Source organism: Pezoporus wallicus, unplaced genomic scaffold (assembly GCF_028554395.1).
Source record: "Pezoporus wallicus isolate ANWC-B61680 ecotype Strahan unplaced genomic scaffold, APGP_CSIRO_Pwel_v1 contig_5863, whole genome shotgun sequence".
NCBI lineage: Eukaryota > Metazoa > Chordata > Aves > Psittaciformes > Psittacidae > Pezoporus > Pezoporus wallicus.
Genome location: NW_026635152.1, coordinates 795,409 through 818,674, shown reverse-complemented (window position 1 = coordinate 818,674; position 23,266 = coordinate 795,409). Strand labels below are relative to the sequence as shown.

Below are 23,266 nucleotides of genomic sequence, written 5' to 3'. Positions count from 1 at the left end.
TTAAGGGTGGCCTTGGGCTCAGGTAAGTGCTGGGGGGTGCCGCAGGGATACGGGGCCGGGGGTCCCCGTGTTCTGGGCTTAAACGGGAGCTGGGCATTGCAGGGGAACTCTGGGCTCCGGTGGGTGCTGGGGGGGTGTCTCAGGCCCACGGGGGAGCGGGTACCTGGGTGCTGGGGGGGTCTTCAGTGCCGCCGGGGGTGGCTCTGGGGGCGCTGGGCCGGGCCGGGCCATGGCGGAAGCAGGAAGCGGCGGCCCGGCCCCCGCGTCCCGCCTCCATCGCGGGCGGGAGGAGCCCGGAGCCGGGCGGCGGAGCGGGGCAGCCGCCGGGCGGTGCCGGGGTGAGGCTGGGGGCGGCTGAGGAGGGGGGACGGGGCGGGGGTCCGGGGGGGGGAGGGGGTGCCTGGAGCAGCGGGCACGGCCGGGCCTCGGCCCCTCACTGCGGGCCCGGGCCTGGGGGGGCTCCCGGGCCTCAGCGAGGCGCTCGGCAGGCGCCCGGCGGTGGCGGTGGGCGCTGGTTTTTGCTCCAGTTTATTGACTTGCAAAGCAATGTAATCATCCCGGCTGGAGCTGCCGCTTGAGAGGAGCGAGGGCGCTCCCGGGGCCCGTCCCTTTCCGCAGGGCTTGAGGCTGGGACCTGAGCCCCCGAGCAGGGCTGAGGGAGGCCGCGCAAGCGGTGCTGAAGCAGGGGCCGGATCCTTTTTGTGTCGCTGTTTCAGGTGCAGCAGCAAGGCGAGCACCGTTCCCTTCTAACGACTCCCCCGACAGCGCTGCTCTCTAAATACTCATCTTTGCAAAGCCTGGCTCTGAACACCCAGCACACATCGGGGCCAAGAGCTGGGCCCTTGCGTGGAAACCCTCCAGGCTGAGAGCTGCTGCTGCTTACGTGTGTGGAGAGCTGCTTATTCCTGCCAGGGTGGTGGAGTCCATAAGGGAATACGATAGCAGATGGGTGCCTGAGTTGAAGAGGCCTGGCTCTGAGGGGCTGCTGTTTGCAAGGGATAAGGCTCGCTCAGTGTGTGTGTGTGATGGTGAAGAGGGTACAGTAGTCTGTTGTTATTATTTTGTCGGCTGTATTGTGGCGATAGGAAGGGAAATAATAGGTTTTTATTTGGTTTTTAAGGCCTCATCTGTTCTCAAAACAATGTGGGAGCGTAATGCCTGGTTTCCTAGCTGAAGACGTGGGTTACTTTTGAGTTTGTCAAGGGGCTGTGCTGGGTTTTTAGCATCTGTGACTTGCAGGGATTGAATACAAAGGTGTTGCTCAGGGTTGAATACAAAGGTAGAGGTGGGAGAAGCGGGATGTATCTCAGCATTTCATCACCGTAGGTAGGATGTTTCTGCTGTTCGGAAAGGGGGAAATCACTGTGCTTGGCACCATTTCTGTATGGGATGATTGTTTCAAGAGCAGGCAGACCTTGCATGCTGGAAGCTTGTGAAATCTGCCGGAATTCCACACGGGAGAGCTTCACAGGCGAAAGCTTTGGCACACGACAGCCAGAGGAAGCTAGATAACCCCGCAGACCAGTTAGAAGGCCAGCTGCAGTGTCAAGGCAACTAGAGTAATCGCAAAAGCTTGGAGGGGGAAGAGGACGTTAAATATCCCGCAGATGTGCTGGCCCCTGCTTGTTGTGTGAATCACGGCATTACATGAACGGAGGAGAAAAGCAATGCATTGTTTTACAGAGTCAAGTGCACGCCAGGTGCTTTACAGGCAAGAAGAAAAGGTCCCTGTCTCAGAGAATTTAGGATCCAACCTGCTTTGGGGCAGCTTTGGTAGCCCATGGGGCCGCTCAGGTGGGAAGATCTGGGACAAATATTTGTGTGGAATGCAAGGAATGTCGGTAGCTCATTAACCTGGCAAAGCAGTGCGGCATGTTCTCCTTGCCTGCTTGGGGTTAGGTTTTAATTTGGCATTTTACTCTCCTGGCCTTTCTAAGGCTGTGGCTAGAAATCTAGCACTAATGTGAATACAACATCTGACACGAACGGCTTGAGTTGGGTGCTCAGGCTGCTGCTGGCCGAACAAATGGGTTCTTTTGCAGGCACATCATTTTTCTGATCTGATTCACCATGGGATCGTATAAACAAATGTGCAGAAGCAGAACAGGGAGTTGATCGGGGGGGCTGGGGGGGGGGAAGCAGTTGCTGAAGCTGGTAGCCCTGTTGAAAAGTGGGTTTGGTTTTTAATGAGAGTACCTAGCATCGCAGGAAAAAAGGTATTAAAAATGCCGTTGTTTGGGTTCTGACTTGTAGGAACCCATGGTTTAGGGGTGGAGCTGTCCTCCAGTTTTTTAAAGGCAAATAATACTTCAAGTTTGGTTGCCAAACAAGAGAATCTTAGTTCTTGATGTATATACATACATACATTTATGGCTGGTTTGTGCTGTGGGAGCAGTCAGAGCAACTTACAGCACAGCAAATTGAAGTTTGGTAGCAGTTATGCAGCACTTGTCAGCTTGTTCTCAAGCGAGCCGAATGGATCTGTGCTTTTGAAACGCTGTGCTGTGAGGCGTGTGCAGAGCAGACCCATGCAGGTAGTTATACAGTTCCCATGGTGCAGTAACAGACTTCACTGAGCAAGTTGGTGAATTGGGTGAAGCTGCACAATGTGTTCACGAGATGGCTCCTGGTGTGAGGTAGTATTTAGAGTAAAAGGGGGACAGGGGCCTGATTTCCATTTTCAGCAGTGAGCTGGGTGTATGAATCATGTATATCATCAGATGTAAGGCAGAAGCTCTTCCCTGTGAAGGTGCTAAGGCGCTGGCACAGGGTGCCCAGAGAAGCTGTGGCTGCCCCATCCCTGGCAGTGTTCAAGGGCAGGTTGGACACAGAGGCTTGGAGCAAGCTGCTCTAGTGGAAGGTGTCCCTGCCCGTGGCAGGGGCTGGAGCTGGAGCTGGATGAGCTTTAAGGTCCCTTCCAACACAAACCAGTCTGGGATTCTGTGCTGCTTGTGTTTTTACATGCTGGTCCTCAGCCTGAGCTTTGAGGGCAATGCCTTGCTAAACTCTGCTCCCCAGAAAGTTTCTGTTGTCCCAGTTTGATCAGGTTCAGATTTTCCCAGCTCAGAAACAAGAGGCAAAACAAGACCTCGCACATGCTCCTTTCCCCAGCAGTGTTTTTCCAAAGCAAAATGTCTCTCTAACAATGGGATCCTCCCGTTGGTGGCTATTAGCCTGTCCAGCAGTTTCTTTGCATCTTTTCTTCAGCCCATCTGCTGTTCTTGGTGCCACGACGCTCTGCCTTTGTGGCACATGAGGAGGGGAATGGTAGAGGAACTCATTTCTTATTTTGGCATCTAAATATTGATTGCTCATAGATGTGTTCCTACAAGCTTCATGGTGGGAAATAACTTGCTGTCAAATGGTTCTTTGTCTCTGTCTTGGATTCACAATGCAATTCCTGCTGCATTTCTGCATGTGAACGTCCTGCAGGCAAACTCAGAGGGGCCCAAGAGCTTTCACTGCCTGCAGAGCATGCTGCTATCATGTTACCGTTACTCAATAATCAGTTGGCTTGGACATAAGGTTGCAAAAATGGAGACAAATTTTAAATTGTTGAACTTTGCCCCATACGTATTGTTTATTCCCCTCTCCTGGTCCTATTGCTGACAGGGGATTTAATGAAAACAAATCTATGTTAGACTAAGCGACTAACATTGCGCTGCAGGAGAGCTTAGCTTGGCTGCTGTGTGTGACGATCGGCTTTGTATAGCTGGCTTTTGTACTTGGTGAGCAATCACTTTATAGGATGGATTCATTTGGAATAGATGAATAACTGGAGTTTCATTGATTTCTGGGAAGCTTTGTTCATTTACATAAGCTGCGGATCTCAGGCAGTTCTGCTCTTGTCAGGAAATTTCATGGCTTCTTTAGGTCCCTGGGAGATACAGGACGAGCAGAGATTGTTGGGACTGCAGCTAAATGGTGTGCCTTTAGCTGTGAAGAGGTTTCTTGCTTGGGCATTGGGGTGTTCCTGTGATTTCTCTGCACATGCTGGTGCTGAGCTGTGCAGCTGCAGTGTGTTTTCTGTTAACGTACTGGATCTCTCCACAGGGATTTTTCATCGGAGGCCATGGAGCTTTTGTCCAACGAGCTCAGCATTTATGACAAGCTCTCAGAGACGATTGATCTAGTGAGGCAGACTGGCCACCAGTGTGGGATGTCAGAAAAAGCCATTGAGAAATTCATCAGGCAGCTCTTGGAAAGGAATGAACCCCAAAGGGGACCTCCGCGGTATCCTGTCTTAGTGGCTCTCTACAAGGTAAGATGGAGAGGGATTCTTCATTAGGGACTGTAGCGATAGGACAAGGGGTGATGGGTTTAAACTGAAAAAAGGGGAAATTCAGGTTAGATACAAGGCATAAGCTCTTCCCTGTGAGGGTGCTGAGGCGCTGGCACAGGGTGCCCAGAGAAGTGGTAAATGCTCCATTCCTGGCAGTGTTCAAGGCCAGGTTGGACAGAGCCCTGGGTGACATGGTGTAGTGTGAGGTGCCCATGGCAGGGGGGGTGGAACTTGATGATCTTAAAGTCCTTTCCTACTTAAACCATCCTATGATTCCATGTCTTTTGTGCATGCACAGACCATTTGAGGGTTGGAGTTCTCCTTTTGCACCTGAGCCTTTCACTTCCCATTGCATTTTCTTGATGAATTTTCCCAAGTTCTTAATTTAAAAAGCTGTGAAGTGCAGCTTCCTGCATCCCTTGAGCTGGTTTGAAGGCAGAAGGCAGCTGACTGAGCTTTGAAATTGCTCATGTGTGCTGAAAATTTAACATGTCAACACCTTCCTCTCCTGAAATTATTAAAGAATGAGACTTGCATTGATCCTTCAGGCAAAGATTCCCAGTGTCAGCACCCTCAGAGGAAGTGTGAGGAAGGAAGGAAGGAAGGAAGGAAATTCAGGGTTGAATAATGAAGAGATACAGATTCTGTTTCTGACCCTATCACAAGCTTCTACCTGTCTTTATTCTCCTTCTAGTCTATAAATTAAACCTGTTGCCTTGCTGCTCAATGCTAGAAAAATGTTTGAGGCGGTTAACTAAAAGATGCTGTGAAAAGCTCTGCAAAGTGGGTGAAAGGATGCTGCTGTTGGCTAGGTTTGAGCTGTTTGCTGCAACAAGGATGACAACCTTCCCACTGGTGTAATATCCAGTAATATTTTAGTGTTGCCTTTAAATCCACTCAGTGGTTTCTATTAAAAAAAAATCAAACTTTCTTCCTCACATCCTATAGAAGGCTGTAAAATAAGGCAGGAAACTGATAACTTGAACTTTCAGCTTCTGTTCTTGTTTTTGTTGTAGGTTCACTTTGACTTTGTCTGGGGAGTTGAGAAATGTGTCATGTCGTCTCTTTAAGGCTTATTTGGGATTGTGATATGGAGGAGGGAGTGGTGCCAACTCTGCCAAAGTGGTTTGAGGCTTGACGAATGTTTGCACAAAGCCTTGAAAACCTTGTGCAAGAGGGGAGGCAGCAGTGCAAAGAGGGGTGGCAGCAGTGCAAAGAGGGGTGGCAGCAGTGCAAAGAGGGATGGCAGTAGTGCCAGCTTTGATCTAAGCAGGTTGGAGGAATGGGAACTGTTTGTAGATAATCCTCATTGCTCTGGTGCTGGCTTACAGTGCTAAAATCCACGAACACAGTTGTGTAGCTGGGGTTTGAAGGCTGCTTAATTTCGTCCTTGGACAGCCCTACCAATAAAACAAGAGTGACAACTCTGTGTACATAAATAGCACTGCAGTTGAATGAGCAGCCACAGCAAAAAATTGGAGTGTTCATCTTATGGTGCACAGCCACAACCCTTTGACAGCAGCCAGAGGTGTGTCCTGTTCTGAAGATGCATCTGCTGGCTGCACTGTGATAAATTCTGTGCCTGTTTTCTCTCTTAGGGCCTGCTCACCCTGGGACTGGTGCTGCTGACTGTTTACTTTGTGATCCAGCCATACAGCCCGCTGCCGCCTGAAGCTCCGCTCTCCAGAGCCCATGCCTGGGGCTCCCTCATCGGTCACATCCGGCTGCTCTCTCTGCCTATTGCCAAGAAGTACATGCTTGAGAGTAAGGAAATGATTTCTCTGCTCTAACATAAGCCTCACAAGAAATACCAAGTGAAATATCAGCCATAAAAATCGTTTGAGTGTCTCCCTGAGCACCCAATAACAAATGTGTTACTGGCATGGCACCATGGTTTTCTCTCTTCCTACCACTGTACTTAAAAATAGCAATCTGAATTCTAGCTAGGGCTCTTTTCCTTCCATTCACTGAGGTATATTTGATCTCTGCCTTCATCATTTTGTTCTTGCACATTCCCTTTTCCCTGCTTTTCTTTACCTCAGGGTTTTTTCTTCCACAAGAGTTCCCCTTCCTCTAAAAATCTCTGCAGTTCAGAGAATCTGAGATAGTTATGCTGGGTAAATGTCACCCTTTCTATTTCTTTTTCTAAGTAAGCAAACAAAACCACTTTATCAACCAGATCTTGATACCTGTGAGCAAAGGGTAGAAACCTCAGCATGTGACCCGGGTTTAAGGAAAAGTAGTTTTTGCCAAGTGGAGTATTGGGAAAGGACTGTGGGCTTGAGAGCCAGTGTTTATAGCAGTTAATGTAGGATTAAGGGTAATGTGTGTGTGTGAGGAAGGGAGATAAGCAGCTCCCTATTGAGGTGGACACATCATGGGACAGGAACAGAATAGATTTTCCTAGACTGGTGTAATAGAAATGGAAAAGTTTGAGTATTTCTTGTTCTCAGTTAATCATTTCCACTGACTGAGGCTGGCAAAGGGGTGTGAGCATGGGCTCAGCCTCTCTGATAAAACACAAAGACTGTCAGTAATGATAAAGCTGTGAATTATTTTGGGCAGAGATGTGGCACAATGTTGATCCTCTCGCAGCTCACTGTAAAAACAAACTCCTGTTTCCATGCCCTCCAAGGGTTTATATTTAGCTTGGGCAGCTCATTGTGTTAGAGTTGTCTGGGCTGGCTCTGACCTTCCTGCTGGAGCTAAAAAGGGCTCCCTGAAGTGCTGGCGCTGTTCTGTGCTTTCTCTTGTGTCTCCCTCTCTTCCGCTGACATGTGGGATTGCTGTTGATTCGGGTTGTAGGGGTGGGATGGGGTATCCCCATTGTTCCTCTCCTTCCTTATACACTGGGATCTCTCACAGGGAGGAAAAAACAAAGGCAAGGAGATGGCTGATAGCCACTTGACATTACTAGCCTGCTTATTTACTCCATGTCAGCATTGACACAAGTGAACACCCCTCCACTTCTGTATGGGGAGGCAAATCAATGGGCACTTTAATGCTTGTATTTGTTCAGTGGAATTTTGTGGAGAAAGCTGACAGGTTCTTCCTTCAGATGCTGCAGAGCGCCCTTGGATGGGAAGAGCCCAGGGAGGTTCCTTGGGACAGCAGGATGGATGGAGAGGAAGGATGCAAGGTTGTTTAAATGTATATAAAATCCCTCATGCCTCCATGAGTCCTGGAACTCTTCTGAAGTGATGAGCAAGAGGGTGGGCAGCAAGCCAGCCCTGGGGAAATGAGGGGACAAGGCAGTTCCCACTCTGTTTTTCCAACAGTATTGGGTTGCATGGAAAACACAGCATGTCCCAGTTAACAGATTTGCTTGGGATGGCTGGGGTGACTTTGGTCCTGCCTCAGCAAAAGGATCTGGGCTAGTCCCTGGCTAGTGGAATGGAAGTGCAGCACCCAGCCTGAACCTTGGCTGGGTTCCTGTGGGAATCCCTCATGTGCCGGCTTCTTGCAGGGAGCTGCAGCCACCAGGGCTGTCCCAGTGTCCGGCTGTCCCAGCAGCACTGGTGTCAGCTTCACAGCTTGCATCCCGCAGGGAGCTGGAAGAGGGAGCTTCATGTCATGGGGCTGAGTGATCTCCCAAGCTCTCTTTCAGCCCTGCCTTGTGTATAATGAAATATTTTGCCTTTAATTTTGGCTTTTTCTGCTGAAGGGAAGGGGTAAAGCTACATCTTGCCATCCTGTTTGTTAATGTGAGCATAAGGCTGGGAAGGTACCAGGGGCTGAACCAGACCTCAATGGCCACAATCACAGGATCACCAGACAACCTTTCTTCATGGGAATCTCCAGAAGCAGAGGTGGACACTGGAGAGCCTGTTAGCCCCTTAACTACAGAGGATCCAGCCTTGTTAGAAAGCATGGGCACAGTCTTCAGCCCCAACTCGGTCCCAGAAACAAAGGTGTCAAAGAGGACAGGTTCTCCTGCACAGGAGAAGGCACTGTGCAAGAGACTGAACAGCAGAGAAAACTGCTAAGAAAGGACTCGCTGTACAGACTCCTCTTCCTTTCTCTGTGTCGATCCTGGGAGATGAAGATTCTGAGGGGGCTGAGGATTAAACTTGGAGCTTTCTGCGCTTGGGCACCAGTTCAAATCCAGCTTGAGCTGTTCTTGTTGAAAGCCTCCTGGTAGCAGTTTGAAGGCTGCCTTGGCCCACCGGCAGTGCTGGCAGACATCCCTGGCCACTCAGCTCGGTATGGACAGAGCCCAGCCGTAGTGAGTGTGGGCACATGGGTGGTCCAGTTCACTTCCTCCAAGTGCCTGAGCAGGCAGGGGCAGTGGCCTGGGGCTGTGCTATTCCTCCTGAGCCTGCTCAGGCTTGGAGCAGCTTTCCTGTCTCCAGGATTGCAGGATGGAGCCGGTTCCCCTGGTAGGTGTGGGCAGAGCAGCCAGGTTTGTGTTGCAGAACAAGGGGAGCTCAGATACCTGGTTTCCTCCAGGAGGCAAAGCTCCATGTTAGAGTGATGGTTAGGCTTTGGGAAGAGCAGGGCTGCAGGATTCTGCTCCCCTTTCCCTCCAGCTCAGGGTGATCTGCCTTCACTCTCACCTTCACCCTCATCCCTTCCACCCCAAGAGCCATGCTGTGGATGACGAGGGCTGTCTGTCGGTGGCTGTGGGTGGATCTTTGAGCAGCTGAGGTGAGAGTGCTTTGTGGACACTGCTCCTCTTGTGTTAAGTTTGTAGGATTAGGTCCAAAGTAAATTTCCTTTTTGCCTGTCTCTTTGCTCTGTTGTTTGCTGCTTTCTCCCCCGGATCAATTCTCATGTTAAAACTAATGTTCCTGCCCTTTGTTTCTTCAAAGCTGACTCTTGGACCCTTGGGTTTGGAGTTTGTGTCTCTCTTTCAGCTGTTTTCCCAGGACTAGGGATCGAGGTCCCTTTGGCTGGGGAAGAGTTTTTGTGGAAATGTGGTTTGCATTTGCTCTTCCGGAGCTTGTGTTTGCACAGAGCTTGTGAGAGCCCCAGTGCTGGGTCCCACTGCCTGCTCCGGGCTGGGAAAGCACCTCTTGCCACTGCAGCATGCAGGGTGAGCCGGGTGGATCAGTGCTTCACATACACTCAGGGACATGATGAGTTTGCAGATCTCAAGGGTTTACTTGCTGTAAGGAACACTGGATTTTGAGTGGGCATATGGGTTAACTCAAGGCTTTCTAGTGCTGTTGGAAGGAGAAAGTAGGCCTATGTAAGCTGGAATCTTTGCTCTGACACAGGCTGACAAATCATAGAATGATTAGGGTTGGAATGGAAAGGACTTTTAAGATTGGTGATCCTGCCCCTCTGCTCTCATGAGACCCCCGCTTGCAGCACTGGGTGCAGTTCTGGTGTCCCAACATAAGAAGGACATGGAGCTGTTGGAGCAAGTCCAGAGGAGTCCACAAGGATGATCAGGAGCTGGAGCACCTCCCACAGGGAGCCAGGCTGAGAACATTGGGGCTGTTCAGCCTGGAGAAGAGAAGCTGCATGGAGACGTCAGAGCAGCTTCCAGTGTCTGAAGGGGGCTCCAAGGATGCTGGAGAGGGACTCTTCATTAGGGACTGTAGCGATAGGACAAGGGGTGATGGGTTCAAACTGAAACAGGGGAAGTTCAGGTTGGATCTAAGGAAGAAGTTCTTCCCTGTGAGTGTGGTGAGGCCCTGGAACAGGCTGCCCAAAGAAGTGGTAAATGCTTCATCCATGGCAGTGCTCAAGGCCAGCTTGGATAGAGCTTTGGGTGACACGGTCTGGTGTGAGGCATCCCTGCCCATGGCATTCCCTCTGTGTTTCAGTTCTCCGGTGCAAAGTAGGGGTACAACTACTTCCCTCTCCCCTGAAAGCATTGGGAAGAAATATAATGAGGTCCCAAAGTCTGTAGTAATCGGAGCCAAATGAAAAGGGATTTTCTCTTTCTAGTAATAGAAATTTTCAAACCACAGTAGTGGTTACTCTGTTCTCCAAAGGTTCTTCACTTCACAGCTCTGTGGCGTGCTTCTAGCTTTCTCAATATATAAAGCTGAGTTTTGGTGTTGGCTGGTTGATGACTGTTCCCTGCCAGCCACACAGAGCAGTGACATTATGAGCAGACCCTGAAGTTGCTCTCACATTAACTTCTGTGTCTGCCTGTGGTTAAGTTCACTCCATGCAGCTCAGCAGAGCAGGTCATGGGTGGTGAGCAGGCTTTCATCCAACAACGTGACAGTCTCCACGTGTATTGATAGACGGGTTTGTAATGACCTTGAAGAAAATCCAACTTTGCTTCTAATAATGCGCCCTGGTCCTGACCACGTACGCTGCACTGCTCAAAATCAACTGGATCAGTAGCTGCTCAGCACACCTCAAATCAGACACAAGCACACATGTATCTCAGTGTTGTGCAAGTTCCCCCCAGCTTGGAGAAGGTTCCTTATATTAAATATCCCTTTTTGCCTGGACCAGTAGGGCTAAAACTGTGTTTATGGGATTTATATATCTATTTTGGAGAAAACAGCTGTGGAGGACCAGTGTTGAAGCAGCACCTTGTGAATGGTCTGTGACTGTCACATCAGGGGCCTGGTGGGCGTGAGAGCTGTTTGTTGGGGACAGGTCACAGGAGGCTGGGTTACAGGGAGAGGACAGCAGCCTCTGCCTCTTGGCTGGCCACCTTCAGTTCAGCTGAAGGCTTGCCTTGGCCCCTGGCCAGGTCCTATCTTCTTTCTGATCTTAACCCCTTGCAGGCAGCCACGTTTCTCTCTGCTTCTCACGCTCCTCCCCTCTTGCTGCAGCCCTGCAGTGTTTATCCTTGGTGCAGCTCTGTGCAGAAAGGGAGCAGCCAGTGTGCCCGCCTTCCCCAAGGGTGGACTTTCTGCTCCTTGAGCCCAGCGAGACCTGAGCCCCCAGGTATTCAGCTGGGCTTTCCCTGTGGGTTTTGCAGCCCATGCTGCATCCAAGCTGCTGGGTTCAGTGATGCGTGAGCCCAGGGAACACAGTCCTGCCTGAACAAAAGGGTTGCACAACCAGGTGGCTTAGGAGGTAAAGCAGGATCTGATTTCTAACTGCTTGCTACCTTCAGCAAACCTTCTCCCTTTGCTCACAAAGGATCTTGCTGTTTGTTTCTTCTTAAGCAAAGTCAAGCTGGTTTGCTCTTGTGTTTGTGCATGTTCTCATGCACCCGCTCCGGTGGCTGGGGTGTTTTGAGGTGGATGTGAGTGTTGGATGTGAGTGTGATGTGGGCTCAGCACTGCACAGGGCTTGCTCCCATTGCCACACAGCTGCCAGTTTATCTGTTCTTTTTTATGAGTATCTAAATAACACTTTTATAATACAGCCTGAAAGGGACCGACAAACATGTGTTGGCTTGTCCAAAGGGGAAAAACCAGGCTGACTTTGCAGCGCAGGGTGGTGCCAAGCTGGTTTCATATACTGCTTTGGCCTCTGTTCAACCAGTGGACTGTTTATTTGGATTTGCTGACAGTAAACTAACTGCAAATCATTGTGGTAATGTGGAACACGAACTCTTCCTTTTGCTTCTATATTTTGATGCTCTCAGAATCTCTTAGTTCCTCATTTATGGAGCAGGTGGGTTTGCTTTCCTGGAAAGAGAGCGTGCCACCCATGGCCTGTTGCAGAGGCATTCAGCGACCCAGCAGAGCCCTCTGCACTAGTGACACAGACACATCCAGACTGAAGCCACCATCAGGCAAGTGGCAGCAAGTGGGAGGGAGTTGTTTTGGCATCGTGCTGCTGCCCTGAGCCACACTGCTCGTGCAGACGCTGTCAGCACAGCACAAGTTGACTTCCAGGGCAGTAACCAGAAGTGCAGGCTGGAGTGGACTTTGGAGGCTTTCCTAACGGCTTGGTCCCTGCCCTCTAGATTGGTAGGTGCAGATTTCTCCTGGAAATAATGCTCTTTCACCCCAGAGGACTGTGTTCCTCTCGGGCTGGGCCAGGCAGACTTGATTTCACAATATTTCGTTGGATCAAAATCACTTTTGTGCTTTGCTAGAGGTTGACTAATCCTCCTTTGGTTGTTTGAGCAGCCGTTACCCATTAGTGGAATGAATGAGCAGCTCTTTGAGCTGTTGACTTTTTACCCAGAACAAAAACAAAGGTTTCTTGGTGGGTTTATTGTAGCTGTTATTTTGTTGCTGGCTGTTCCTAAAAATGTGGTGAACCAAGCTGGGATATGCTTTCTTCTGACATAAATGTATTAAATATACTCAGAGCTACAAAGAAGTTCAATATGAGAAAGAAGCGAGGAACCTGTGCTGAACAGGGACCATCTTTGTAGCGTATATTTAAAACCCCCACTGTGATGCATTCCTTAATCAGGACTTCCACACTGTAATTAATAATCATTCCTTATGATTCCTGTCTGACTTGCTCAGGAACCCATCGTTGAGCCTGACTTTGACATGACATTACAAATGATTGAATTAGTTTTTAGGCTGGTGACAGATTTCAGCAAAATGGAGCTTGGGAAACATTGGGTTTGCAACGAAGTGCTCCAAATGTCTCCTGAACTGTGCCACACGGTAACTGCAGCTCTTCATTTCTGTCTGTGTGAGAATGACGAGATCTTCCCACATTATAGATTGTGATCATGAATTCATGTCTAAATTGCTTTATCTTCGCATAAAATCTGGGAAAGGGGGCATGATGATAAGCATGTAGTGTATCCTGCTGCAATTTCATAGAACAACAAGTAAAAAGCTATTTACTTAAGGAGTATAGTATCTGTAAGTGTGCAGTGGTCCCAGGGTGGCAAGTGGCTACTTGTATCTCAGGCTCTGGTACAACCTGGCCTTGCATAGGCTGGCTGTCAAAGCAGTAACAGTGGGTTATGGGCTGCAATATCACTTCAAGGTTAAAGGCTAAACCTTGCAAATTCCTGTCCTTAAAAGAATGGAAAGCTCTGTAACAGCATCTGGAAGGTAGATCTGTCCAGCTGGAGGGAGAGCTGTGGCCCTTCTGTGCTGACAGTAGTTGGACATCAGAGCATCTTGTGGGCTCTTCACCACAGGCTGGTTTGTGTTGGAAGGAACCTTAAAGCTCATCCAGTTCCAACCCCTGCCACGGGCAGGGATGCCTTCCACTAGAGCAGCTTGCTCCAAGCCCCCCTGTCAAGCCCCTGCCTTGAACACTGCCAGGGATGGGGCAGCCACAGCTTCTCTGGGCACCCTGTGCCAGCGCCTCAGCACCCTCACAGGGAAGAGCTTCTGCCTCAGAGCTCATCTCAGTCTCCCCTCTGGCAGGTTCAAGCCATTCCCCTTGGCCTGTCCCTACATCCCTTGTCCCAAGCCCCTCTCCAGGTTTCCTGCAGCCCCTTCAGGCACTGGAGCTGCTCTCAGGTCTCCCCTTCAGGAGCCTTCTCTTCTCCAGGCTGCCCCAGCCCAGCTCTCTCAGCCTGGCTCCAGAGCAGAGCTGCTCCAGCCCTCACAGCACCTGCATGGCTTCCTCTGGCCTCACTTCAAGAGCTCCATGTCCCTCTTATGTTGGGGGCTTTTCTTATGCTGGTGGTAGAGTCTTGCCAGGGTGCAGCTGAGAGAGAGAATCCCTTCCCTTGGTCTGCTGGTCATGCTTCTTTTGATGCAGCCCAGGATACTGGGACTCTTACAGGCGGGATTGAATGTCTCCTAAAAATCTCTGCCCTGTGTAAGCATGAGAACCAGCTTGTGATTGGGCTTTCACTATGAAAATAAATAGAAGAGGTTGGTATCCCATGGACTGTCAGATTTGCATCCATGAAGCATCCCTTTGGGCAAGGGAAGGTATGGTCGTAGACAGCAGAGGGTAGGCTGAGGTCTTAACCCCTTCCTTTGAAGTTTTTCTTCAGATCTACCTTAAAAAGAATCCCCTGACTTTTACAGATGTGCAGCTGTGGGGTGATATTGTAAAAGTGGAGATCAGCATCTTCTCGCTGTTGGATCTAGGACATAGTAACAGGGTTGTGGCTGTCAGTGTGGCACCATAAATGAGTTGCTGAGCCCACCCCCATCCTGAGCCTACCTTTGAATTGGCGAGTATAGAGCTGGTCGTGCTTTCTGAGAGCCCTGAGATTTTCCTGCTGTCCTACCTTGATGGTACAATTGGTTCTGTGAGGGACAGTCCAGAAGTGTTGTGGGTGTTAATGGAACAGCCAGGCTTGCACAATGGACCTGGACAAAGAAATGTCTTGTGAATACCCAGTGTGCAATCCAGTCTTTCTTGAGAACCCTGTGTTCATCCCGGGCTTGCTGAAGTTGGATACTCCTAACACTGGTCCCTAGTGAGGTATAAGGTGGGAACTGGGGAATAGCTTTGTCCTAGGAAAGAGAAATCGGGCATTTGGAACCAAATTTTGCGGTTGTGGAACTGCTTAATGTATTAGGCAGCCCTTTGGGGAGCTTTCTTCTAGTTATCATGGGTGACAGTAGCGACCACAACAGGTAAGGACAGAACTGGGGGACTGTGAAGATTTGGGGGAGTGTCCCTTCCCCTGGGGCAGACACTCCTGTGCAGATATAGCTGTCATTTGCCTTCTTCCTCAGGCTTCCTGCTTCTTCAGCCTTGCAGTCCTGAGTGCTGGGAAGTAAACCAGCTCTGTGGGCAGCCAGCAGCTGCCTCAGCACCTGCAGTTCTACGTGCAGGACATGGATTTCAACACTTCATTAGGGTCAGAAGCAGCCTTTGGCTCTGTGTATCCTGCAGGAGGCAAGGGTTCCCCTTCAAAGCAAAGGCTTTGAACCTGCTGCAGAGGCAGACTGATATTTCACCCTCTGTATGGTCTCTGAAGAGACCAGAGCAGCCTCAGATCTATGTGGGCAAGTTTCCATGGGGTTTATTGCTTTGCTGCAACGGGCAGAAGCAGGGCCAGATCTTCTCAGTAACCTCTTAGCTTCCAATCTGATCGTCCACACCCAGCATCTCGGGTTGTGCTCACACACCCCTCTCGTTCTGGGGACAGCCAAGAACTTGGGAAATCCTCTGTGAAAATGGCCAAGAAGGGAGGAGTACTCCTTTAAAACGGATTGTAAATTGAGAATTATTATTTTTCTGCATAGTGGGAAGTACAGTCATAAACTTCTCGCATGAATCATAGATGTGTGCTAAGGAATTCTGTTATCTCTTCATCTGTGTTGTGTTAGCAGCTGGAAGTCCCCAGCACTACCTCTGCTAGGAGCTCTCCTGACACAGGGGAGAAGACGGCTCTTCTGAAGAGATAACAAAGCATAAAAGCAACTATTAGGTAGGTCTGACTGATGGGGAATTGAGGTTCCCCTCAAAAGGGGGTGAGAAAGCACAAGCAGGGAGGAGAGGTGTGTTGGGACTGGCCTGTGCTTGTGTTGCGTGATGGATAGTTGTATGTGTCAATCCTACAGCTGCTTTCCTGCACTCAGCTCCGTAGGGATGGTTGCACACACCCAGCACTTCAGTGGTTGAGTGTGAGTGGATGGGCCCGTGGTGTGACGCTTGCACTGGGATGCAGAATGCATCTTTTCAGTCTCCAAGCAGACTGTGTGTGCCGACAAGACAGTGCTCGGCTTAACCCGGAGCAATCCCCCAGGGTGTCTGGGCAGGGTGATAATGTAGAAGGAATGCAGGGAGGGTAATGGAGAGGGAATCAGCATCCTCCATGCACTCCTGCTGTGGTCCTCAGTGTGCAGCTGAGTGCCCTCTCCTTTCCCCAGTCTCTTCTCCCTCGCAGCATGGGCAGGGCAGGCGCTTCTCGCTGCCCGTACTTGTTATGCCAGTCACACACATGCTGGTGCACAGACTAACACCCTCAGCAATCAATCTAAAAGATTAATTACCAACAAAAAAAAAGAGATCCCACAACCCCACTTGCAGCATTTGAAATGCGTCTCAACTGTGTTCTGCTTGGGTTATTCATGGGGCAAAGAAATCACCTCCTGAATCAAGCAATTGAGAATGCAAATATCCCAGCCTGGCTCAAAAGAGGAATCAAGCTCTGTACTGTCAAGCTGATTTGCATCCCCTTATGTGGGGTCCTGCTCTGAGCCCAGGGAGAAAATGTAGGGACAACTGTGCTTAATGCTCTGGGATGAGGTTTCTTAAGTTTTGCCCAGAGAGAAATTATAGTATTGCTGCTCCCGCTGTAAGAGACCGTAAGATAAGTTTTCTTGTTCTCTTCATGGCAACTGCCCTTCCTCTGGTGAGATCTTTCAGCCTTTTGTTTCCTGTCCCTGACCAGCTGTTTTTTGTGAGTTGAGTTGTTTTGTTGTTGTAAAATTGAAGCTTTTTACAGGCAGGGGAACAAAGATGTTCTTTTTTCTCTTGTGAGCAGGGAGGGAAAGTAGGTTGGAGCAGGTTCTCATGGGAGTGGGACTTCTGCTTCCAATAAGGATTTTACACTTTCTTTTGCCTTTTTACCCTATTCCCTGAAAGCAGTGTAGTCGTGTCTTCCAGAAAGATTAGGAATTACATCCTGATCCCTTTCAGTCCATATCCCAGCAGTGGGGTGGGAAATGCAGCATTTGGGAGTAGATTGGAAATAGAAAGAAAAAAGCAAAATGAATCCCAATCTGCTCCTTGCTGTTACGTCCCAGTGAACCTAAATCCTCTGTAATGTTCCTTGTTGTCTGTTGCGGATGTCAGAAGGAGAAGTAAAACAAAAGCTTTCCTGTTAAGTGCTGTTCATCAGTTACAGCCCATGCAGAGAAGCATGAGCATGGCTGGAAACCACCATGGCATGGCAGTAACAGGCTGTGCAGGGTCTTTTTCCCTCTAAAACCCACTGTGCATCCTCATTTCTCCAACTTCATTTTTCAGACAGCCTTCACTGTCTTTTCTTTCCCCCCTTTTCCTTTCCCATCCACTCTGTTTCTGAGTGGGTGGCCTGCAGCGATGGCCAGGAGACATGAGCTGGTTTGTCATGAGCTGATTTGACATGTGCTGGCACCATACAGGACAGATGGGTCTGTTTTGAGGACAGATCTTTGGATGTTCCGTGTGAAATGTATCCCCGGCCTTGGGTTTTTCCTGACCCACCCTGACAATCCCACTTGGGTGGGTTTGCTGCCACTGCCTGAGTTAAACCTAGAATCATAGAATGCTTTGGGTTGGAAGGGATCTTAAGATCATGCAGTTCCAAACCCCTCTCATGGGCAGGGACACTTTATATCTCCCCATTGGATTAAAGCTGCAGAACCAGGGCTATCACTGTCATGAACTTAGAGCCACAACCTTTTAGTGTGGCAGCTGCTCCTAGGGATCCTTGTCCTGTTTGTTCCGTGCTGCAACATGTGGTTCCTGTTAATGGTTACTTACTGGTTTGTGCTGGGATGGCTGTTAAGTTGGAGGAGGGAGGCATCAAGTCATGGTTTCACATAAAAGCTGGCTGTTTGAAGATGTAACATGAATTATAGGCCTGTTCAGCCCATTGTGGTGTAACAACGATTTCTGGGATTGAAAATGGATATAGCTGTGGTTCAGGGGTTCCTCGTGATGGGACTTTTCTCCCTGTTTCATCTTCAAGTCAGTGTGAATGGAAAGAGCAGCAGCACATCCTGGTGAGATCCTGCATTCCCTGGTTTCTTTTGCACATCAGAAACTGGGAAAGCTTTGCCCAGGACAGAGAAGTTAGCGCAGAAGTAAAGGGGGCTGATTTCAGGGTTCATGGCACCAGTTCTAACCCTGTGAGGGTTACTCTTTTCAACCAGGGTCTTTAATTTTGTCTTCTGAATGTCTCCTCGATCACATGTGTGGATTCCTCTTGTGCCTGTGGACTTGTTTCATTTGAATGGCACTATATGTGGCAGTTGCCACTCTCCTGTCCATAATGAAGGGGTAGCTTAGCCTGTATGTACAGAGAAGTGGCAATTCCATAAAGCTTCTCCCAACTCTGAGCTGTATCTCCAGCATCTTCAACCTGTGCTGGAAACATTCTGTGATGAGTTCCCTGCCTGGGGAAACTTGCTTTTTTGAGTAACTTACAGCCATTAGAAGCTATAAGAAATCTCAGTGTTTCATATTCGGGATAATGAGTTTATCATCAAGTCTCTCCATTTCATTTTTGGTCTTATTAACCACGTTTCTCTTGTTTCGTTCCCAGAATGCCAGGACTGGTGGGCAGCAGGTTGCAGGCAGAACACTTCTACGCTTCCTGCAAACTGCACAGTCTGTTCTGCTGTGAAAAGCCTTCAGATAGTGACAGACTTTGGAGAACTATCAGAAAAGCTCCAGAGGCCTCAGCCTTTTCTAATCAAGGTAATGCAGGGCTTTGTAAGGCTGGATGATTAGTCCAAACTCACCAACCAAAGACCCCTGGCCAGTATTTTCAACTACATACTGCTGGTTGAGGTAGAACATGTATCTAAGAGAACATTTAGCCCCAGTCAATAGATGTCAGGGGGTGAGGAGCTCTCTGCATCCTTAGCAAGTTGTTCCTCTGACTAATTGATGTGGTTGGAAACAGCAGTCTAGATGGCTGTCCCTCTTGGATGTTCCTTGGCAGGATGGAGATGGGAGTGGGGGGAACATCAGGTGCACAGCTTCTATCTTTGGTTTGTGTCATTTAAGACAGGGCAGCATCTCTCCTATGAAGAAATCAAACATTTTCAGTCTCAGGATCCAAAACTGGCAGAGGTTATAATAGAAGAAAACTCAGCTGAATTGTGGAGCTGCCCATTTTTCCTTCCCTGGTGAGTTAAAGACAAAACATATGATAGATGATACACATCCTTTCTGCAGAGGTGTCCTACCTCTTTGCCTTGGTTAGACTTGATGATGTTAAAGGTCTTTTCCAGCGTAGTTAATTCTGTGACTCTATATGAACAACCAGGAGCTTGCAAGCTGTACTTCAACTTTCACACTGAGCAGGGGAACAGCAGTGGGTTATGGGCTCTGCTTGCTAGCACTGATGTAACCCAAGGAGAAGGTTTACACTAAAAATGGAGTGTTGTGGCTGGGACTTCACATATTGTTCCCTTTGCAAGATAAAAATATCCAGTAACTGCTCGGTCTTGTTCTTCAGGCCATACATTAATCATCTGGGCTGTGGTCTGATCACCTGAGGCAACTGGTTTACATCTCTGATCCCCTCTGTCTGCTCAGTGGAAATCCTCCACCGTTAGTGTTGCTGAGAAGGGGTACCATGACTTCTGCAAAACACCGAGGAGTAGCAGAAAGCAGTTTGTGTTTGGTCCCGTGCAGGAAAAATGGCCCACCCTAATCCTGAGCTGCTGTTAACCAAAAGCTTTTTCCCAAAGCCTTTAGTGTGGCTCTGAGCTATGTGAACAATTCAGAGCTCTTTAAGGTTACAGAGCAACCCAGCAGCATCTTTTCATGTGGAGAAGGGTGAGGAGAGAGTGAGGAGGTGCCTCCTGGCATGGAGCAGGAGCTTCACAGGAGCCAGCAGCAGCTCCTGGCATGTTTGTATGAGCAGAGGAGCATGGTTCAAGCAGACCTGGAGAAGGTCATGGTGGAGCCTGTGCCTTAGATGGGATCTTCTTGCTGCGCTTCTTGTCCGCAGCACTGGTAGACAGATGGTCAGGGTACAGGAGTGTTAATCATGTCACTAGACTGAGATGGAAAAATAACAATCCCCACCCTGCCTTTTCCAGTTACGCTCCCTGGCCTAGAGAATAGACTTGTGTTCCCCCTCCTTGCCATGTGGTTTCAGTTATGGTTGTGTCCAGTACCACCTCTGTATCTTTGTAATTAACGGATATGATTGATGACTCAGATCATTTTAAGGGAAGGAGGTGGGAAGTTAACTTGAGGCATCCATCATGATCTTTGTTCCCTGTTTGCGTGGTCCTGCTACAGAAGGGGATAAGACAGAGCACAGGTTTAGAAGCTGGGAAGTCAAATTTGCTCCTGGGGCTGGGTTGCCATGCTGTTCATCAAGCAGGAATATTTGTGAAGAAGTAGAAAATAGTCTTTTAAACACAAGCATTATCATTGTAAGATATTTCTTTAATATGGGTTGTTTTGTTTAGGAACAAATCTGTGAATAAAACTCGGATTCTTCAGGAATTTTTCCCTGCTTCCTCTTTGCTGTCCTTCCCCAAGGCAGTGTCCCTGGAGAGCTGCTTCCTCATCCGCCATCCAGATCTGGGGAATAAGGTGAGAAGAAATTCATCCCAGAGACATTATCTCCTGACTGTTAGTTGTCCTCCAAGTCTCTGGGGGATTTGCAGGACATTCTCAGCTGCTGCAATCCTGGCAAGAAGGGTTTAGGGGTTAGAGTTCTGTCCATCCCTGTGTAATGTGACATCTCAAGATTGCTGTGCCACCCAGAAGCTGTCTGGCTTTGTGCAGGTGGTACACCAGGCCCGTCTCCCTCAGCAGTTAGAGATGCCCAAGTGGTGTGCAAGCTCTGTTCACTTTCAGGGTGAGGGGATAGTCTTTTTGTGCACAGTTGGACAGAATTCATTGAAGAGTTGCATTGTAGGAGCTGTTTGGGGCAGTGAGTTTCACCCTTCTGAGATACCTGCCATCGAGGTGTTTCACTGAAGGTAGTGACACTTGAGGCTTCCAGCCTGATCTCCTCCTGCTTTCTTGTGGGTTTTGTGGGTGCAAAGAGCCTGTATTGCCTTTGGCAGAGATGGGAGTAGGAACCTTGCATGCAGCTGAGCTCAGGTATGACCTACTGGTAACTGGGAGGAGCAGCAAAGCTGTGGTTTGTGCTGTGTCACCTTGCTGCAGGGCAGAGACTTGCCCCCTTTTTGGTCAGACAGACCCAAGAGAAGCTGGCAAAGCTGTTGCAATGTTCTTTCATCCTAGAGCTACAGTCTGCACAGCCTCTTTGCTGTTGGAAGTGGACAGCTCACCCTGACTGTTGTACCTCTGGACAAGTGCAGAGAACACTGTGAGATGTTCAAGGTGGAGCTGGAAGCTGGAGATTTGGGTGAGTACTGGTGTTATAGTATGCAGGGTCTGGAAGATCCCTTGGTGTCAGAAGACTGCTTCCAGCTGGGTCTTTGCTGTGTGACACCTGAGAAGGTGGTGTGTTCCATTACCACCTCCAAACTGGTGTGTACCTGCTTGTGCCAGTACAGAGATCATCCTGGAATGGGACACATGTGACATTCAGTGTGAAAAGTGAGCAGGGTGGGCTGCACAAGACACGACGCTCTGCTGGGTATCACAAACCCAGTGTGTCACAGAGGGCAGTGTCTTTCCAAAGAGCTTCTGCATACCTGCAGCACCTGATGGGAATCGGTGCAGTCATTAAGAATGGATTCATCTAATACACCCTCTTCATTGCCTCTCCCAAAGGTTATGCCAGCGCAGATTACTGGATGATGAGCTTCATGGCCAAAGGGACAGAGCCAGCAGTGATTTGTGATGGAGCTGCTAGCTAAGGACATGGGTGGGAGAACAGAGCTGTATCCAGGACAAGAAGACTTTCAGCTTTGAAGCCAAGGCAATGTCATGCAAGAGAATCGAGCTGGGGCAGGCAGCTTTGCCACCCTGCATGTTTACAATGTTTAAAAAGGACTGTTTCCCTGACCCTTGAGGTAATTCTTTGCCTTTCCCCAAATGTATTTTGGGAGAAGCTCAAGCTATTTATGATCTTCCCTGTCCTGTCAGGTAAGCCCTGGGTTTGCAGCAAAAGGATTTCTCAGGATGAGATTCACTTTGTGTCCTTTTTGGACTATGGCACTTCTGAAACTTCCTGGGGGGTTTGGGAGTGGAGGGGGTGTGTAACACTTGTGTGTACATTCCTCCTGAGGAGGAAGCTTTGAGCCTGTCTTGTCAGGCCAGCTCTATAAAGGGAATGAATTGATGTGTTCCAACTTCACCCTATCTCCATCACATTCGCAGCTGTGTGCCTCAGTGGTGTGCCCCATAAAGCCCATCTCTGCTCCATGCTCCAGGGTTGAGATGACCCTTGCAGCCTAAGGGCAGAGACCCTCAGCATCATTCTTGTACCAAAATAATCTGTTCAGGCCTCTTCTTTGTGTCTTGTGACCCCTCTCCTGCGGCTCTCTGTCAGCAGGTTATGAGTGAGTCAAATCGTAACTGTGCTTTTTCTTTCCCCACCTCCTTTCCTACAAACATACCAAGGCAAGTTTTGTGCTGGTGGTGCTGAGGGCCTCGTAATTCTGGATGGAGACGGGACTGGGGGCAGAGCAGCTCTGTGCAGGTTCCATCTCCTGATTCTGCACTTCAGACACAAGGGCTGCTCCACTGTTTCCTCCTTGCTTTGGGAGGTGCTGCCTGTGTCCCCCGCCCAGAGTACCTACAGGAGCACCTGAAAACTTCCTTGTCCCTGGTGTTTTTTTGCGTTGCCTCCATCCAGACCTGGAACTCTGTTGTCAGAGTGAACGTTGGTTTTTCCTGAGTCCTTTCCAAGCTGCCTTCACTTGCTTCCTGTTGCTCGAGCACTGCTCAGCAATGCCCTGAGAGAGGCTCAGTTTCAGTGTTTGCAGGCTGTGGATGCTGAGGGCTCTTCCAAGTCTGATCCTTTGGGTCTGATCCTGTTGTGGAAGATCATTTACAGATGTGTCAGGGCTGAACTGCCAGGCCAGGGCTGGGGTTCAGGATATATTCTCACACTTGTTAATATGGAATTGGGAGGGGGTTTGTTTGAAAGCGAGTTAACTCTGTTCTCAGGAGCAAGAACCTTTTCCTCTGTAAATACTTTAGGTACATGTGAAATGACAGGTTGGAAAACTGTGTGCCCAGCCTTTGTTTTTGAGTGAGACCAGGAGAATGGGAGCAAACATTGCACTGGTCCGAGTAAACTCTGACAAAAGCTGCCAAGTGGGATGACCACGTCTGGCTCCTGTACGAGGATAAGGCAGAGGACAGTTCCTGCTCCAAAGAATTTAGTCTGAGGCCTTGACACTACAAACATTTCTATGCATAACCCTTAGTTTTCTCCTGTAAACAAATGAGAGCAGCCCCAGGACCTGTGTCAGTCTGGATGCATGGCCCTCAACACTGCACCAACACACAGCAGGTCTGGTAGAACCGAAGGGGGAGAGTGTGACTGAGTCAGGACAGGAAAGAACTGATCTAATTTGTGACAAAATATTAAAGGGAATTGGATTAATAAGACTGCCATCAATA

At 49.2% G+C, this 23,266-nt stretch overlaps 1 protein-coding gene across 3 annotated transcripts; it reads left to right on the top strand.

The window, feature by feature from the left end:
- CUNH6orf89 (chromosome unknown C6orf89 homolog) lies at positions 1–23,254 on the top strand. 3 transcript variants are annotated; one of them, XM_057404914.1, is made up of 8 exons: positions 1–22; positions 4,054–4,261; positions 5,881–6,046; positions 18,297–18,451; positions 18,764–18,885; positions 20,185–20,311; positions 20,972–21,095; positions 21,467–23,254. In XM_057404914.1, the coding sequence occupies exons 2-8, from the start codon at positions 4,073–4,075 to the stop codon at positions 21,550–21,552; spliced, it is 969 nt and encodes a 322-aa protein (XP_057260897.1). In that variant the 5' UTR covers positions 1–22; positions 4,054–4,072; the 3' UTR covers positions 21,553–23,254. The 3 variants fall into 3 exon arrangements, with proteins under 3 accessions (XP_057260897.1, XP_057260888.1, XP_057260881.1); XM_057404905.1 differs by lacking the exon at positions 1–22 and adding an exon at positions 226–338; XM_057404898.1 differs by lacking the exon at positions 1–22 and adding an exon at positions 3,705–3,728.
- The last annotated feature ends 12 nt before the right edge of the window (positions 23,255–23,266 follow it).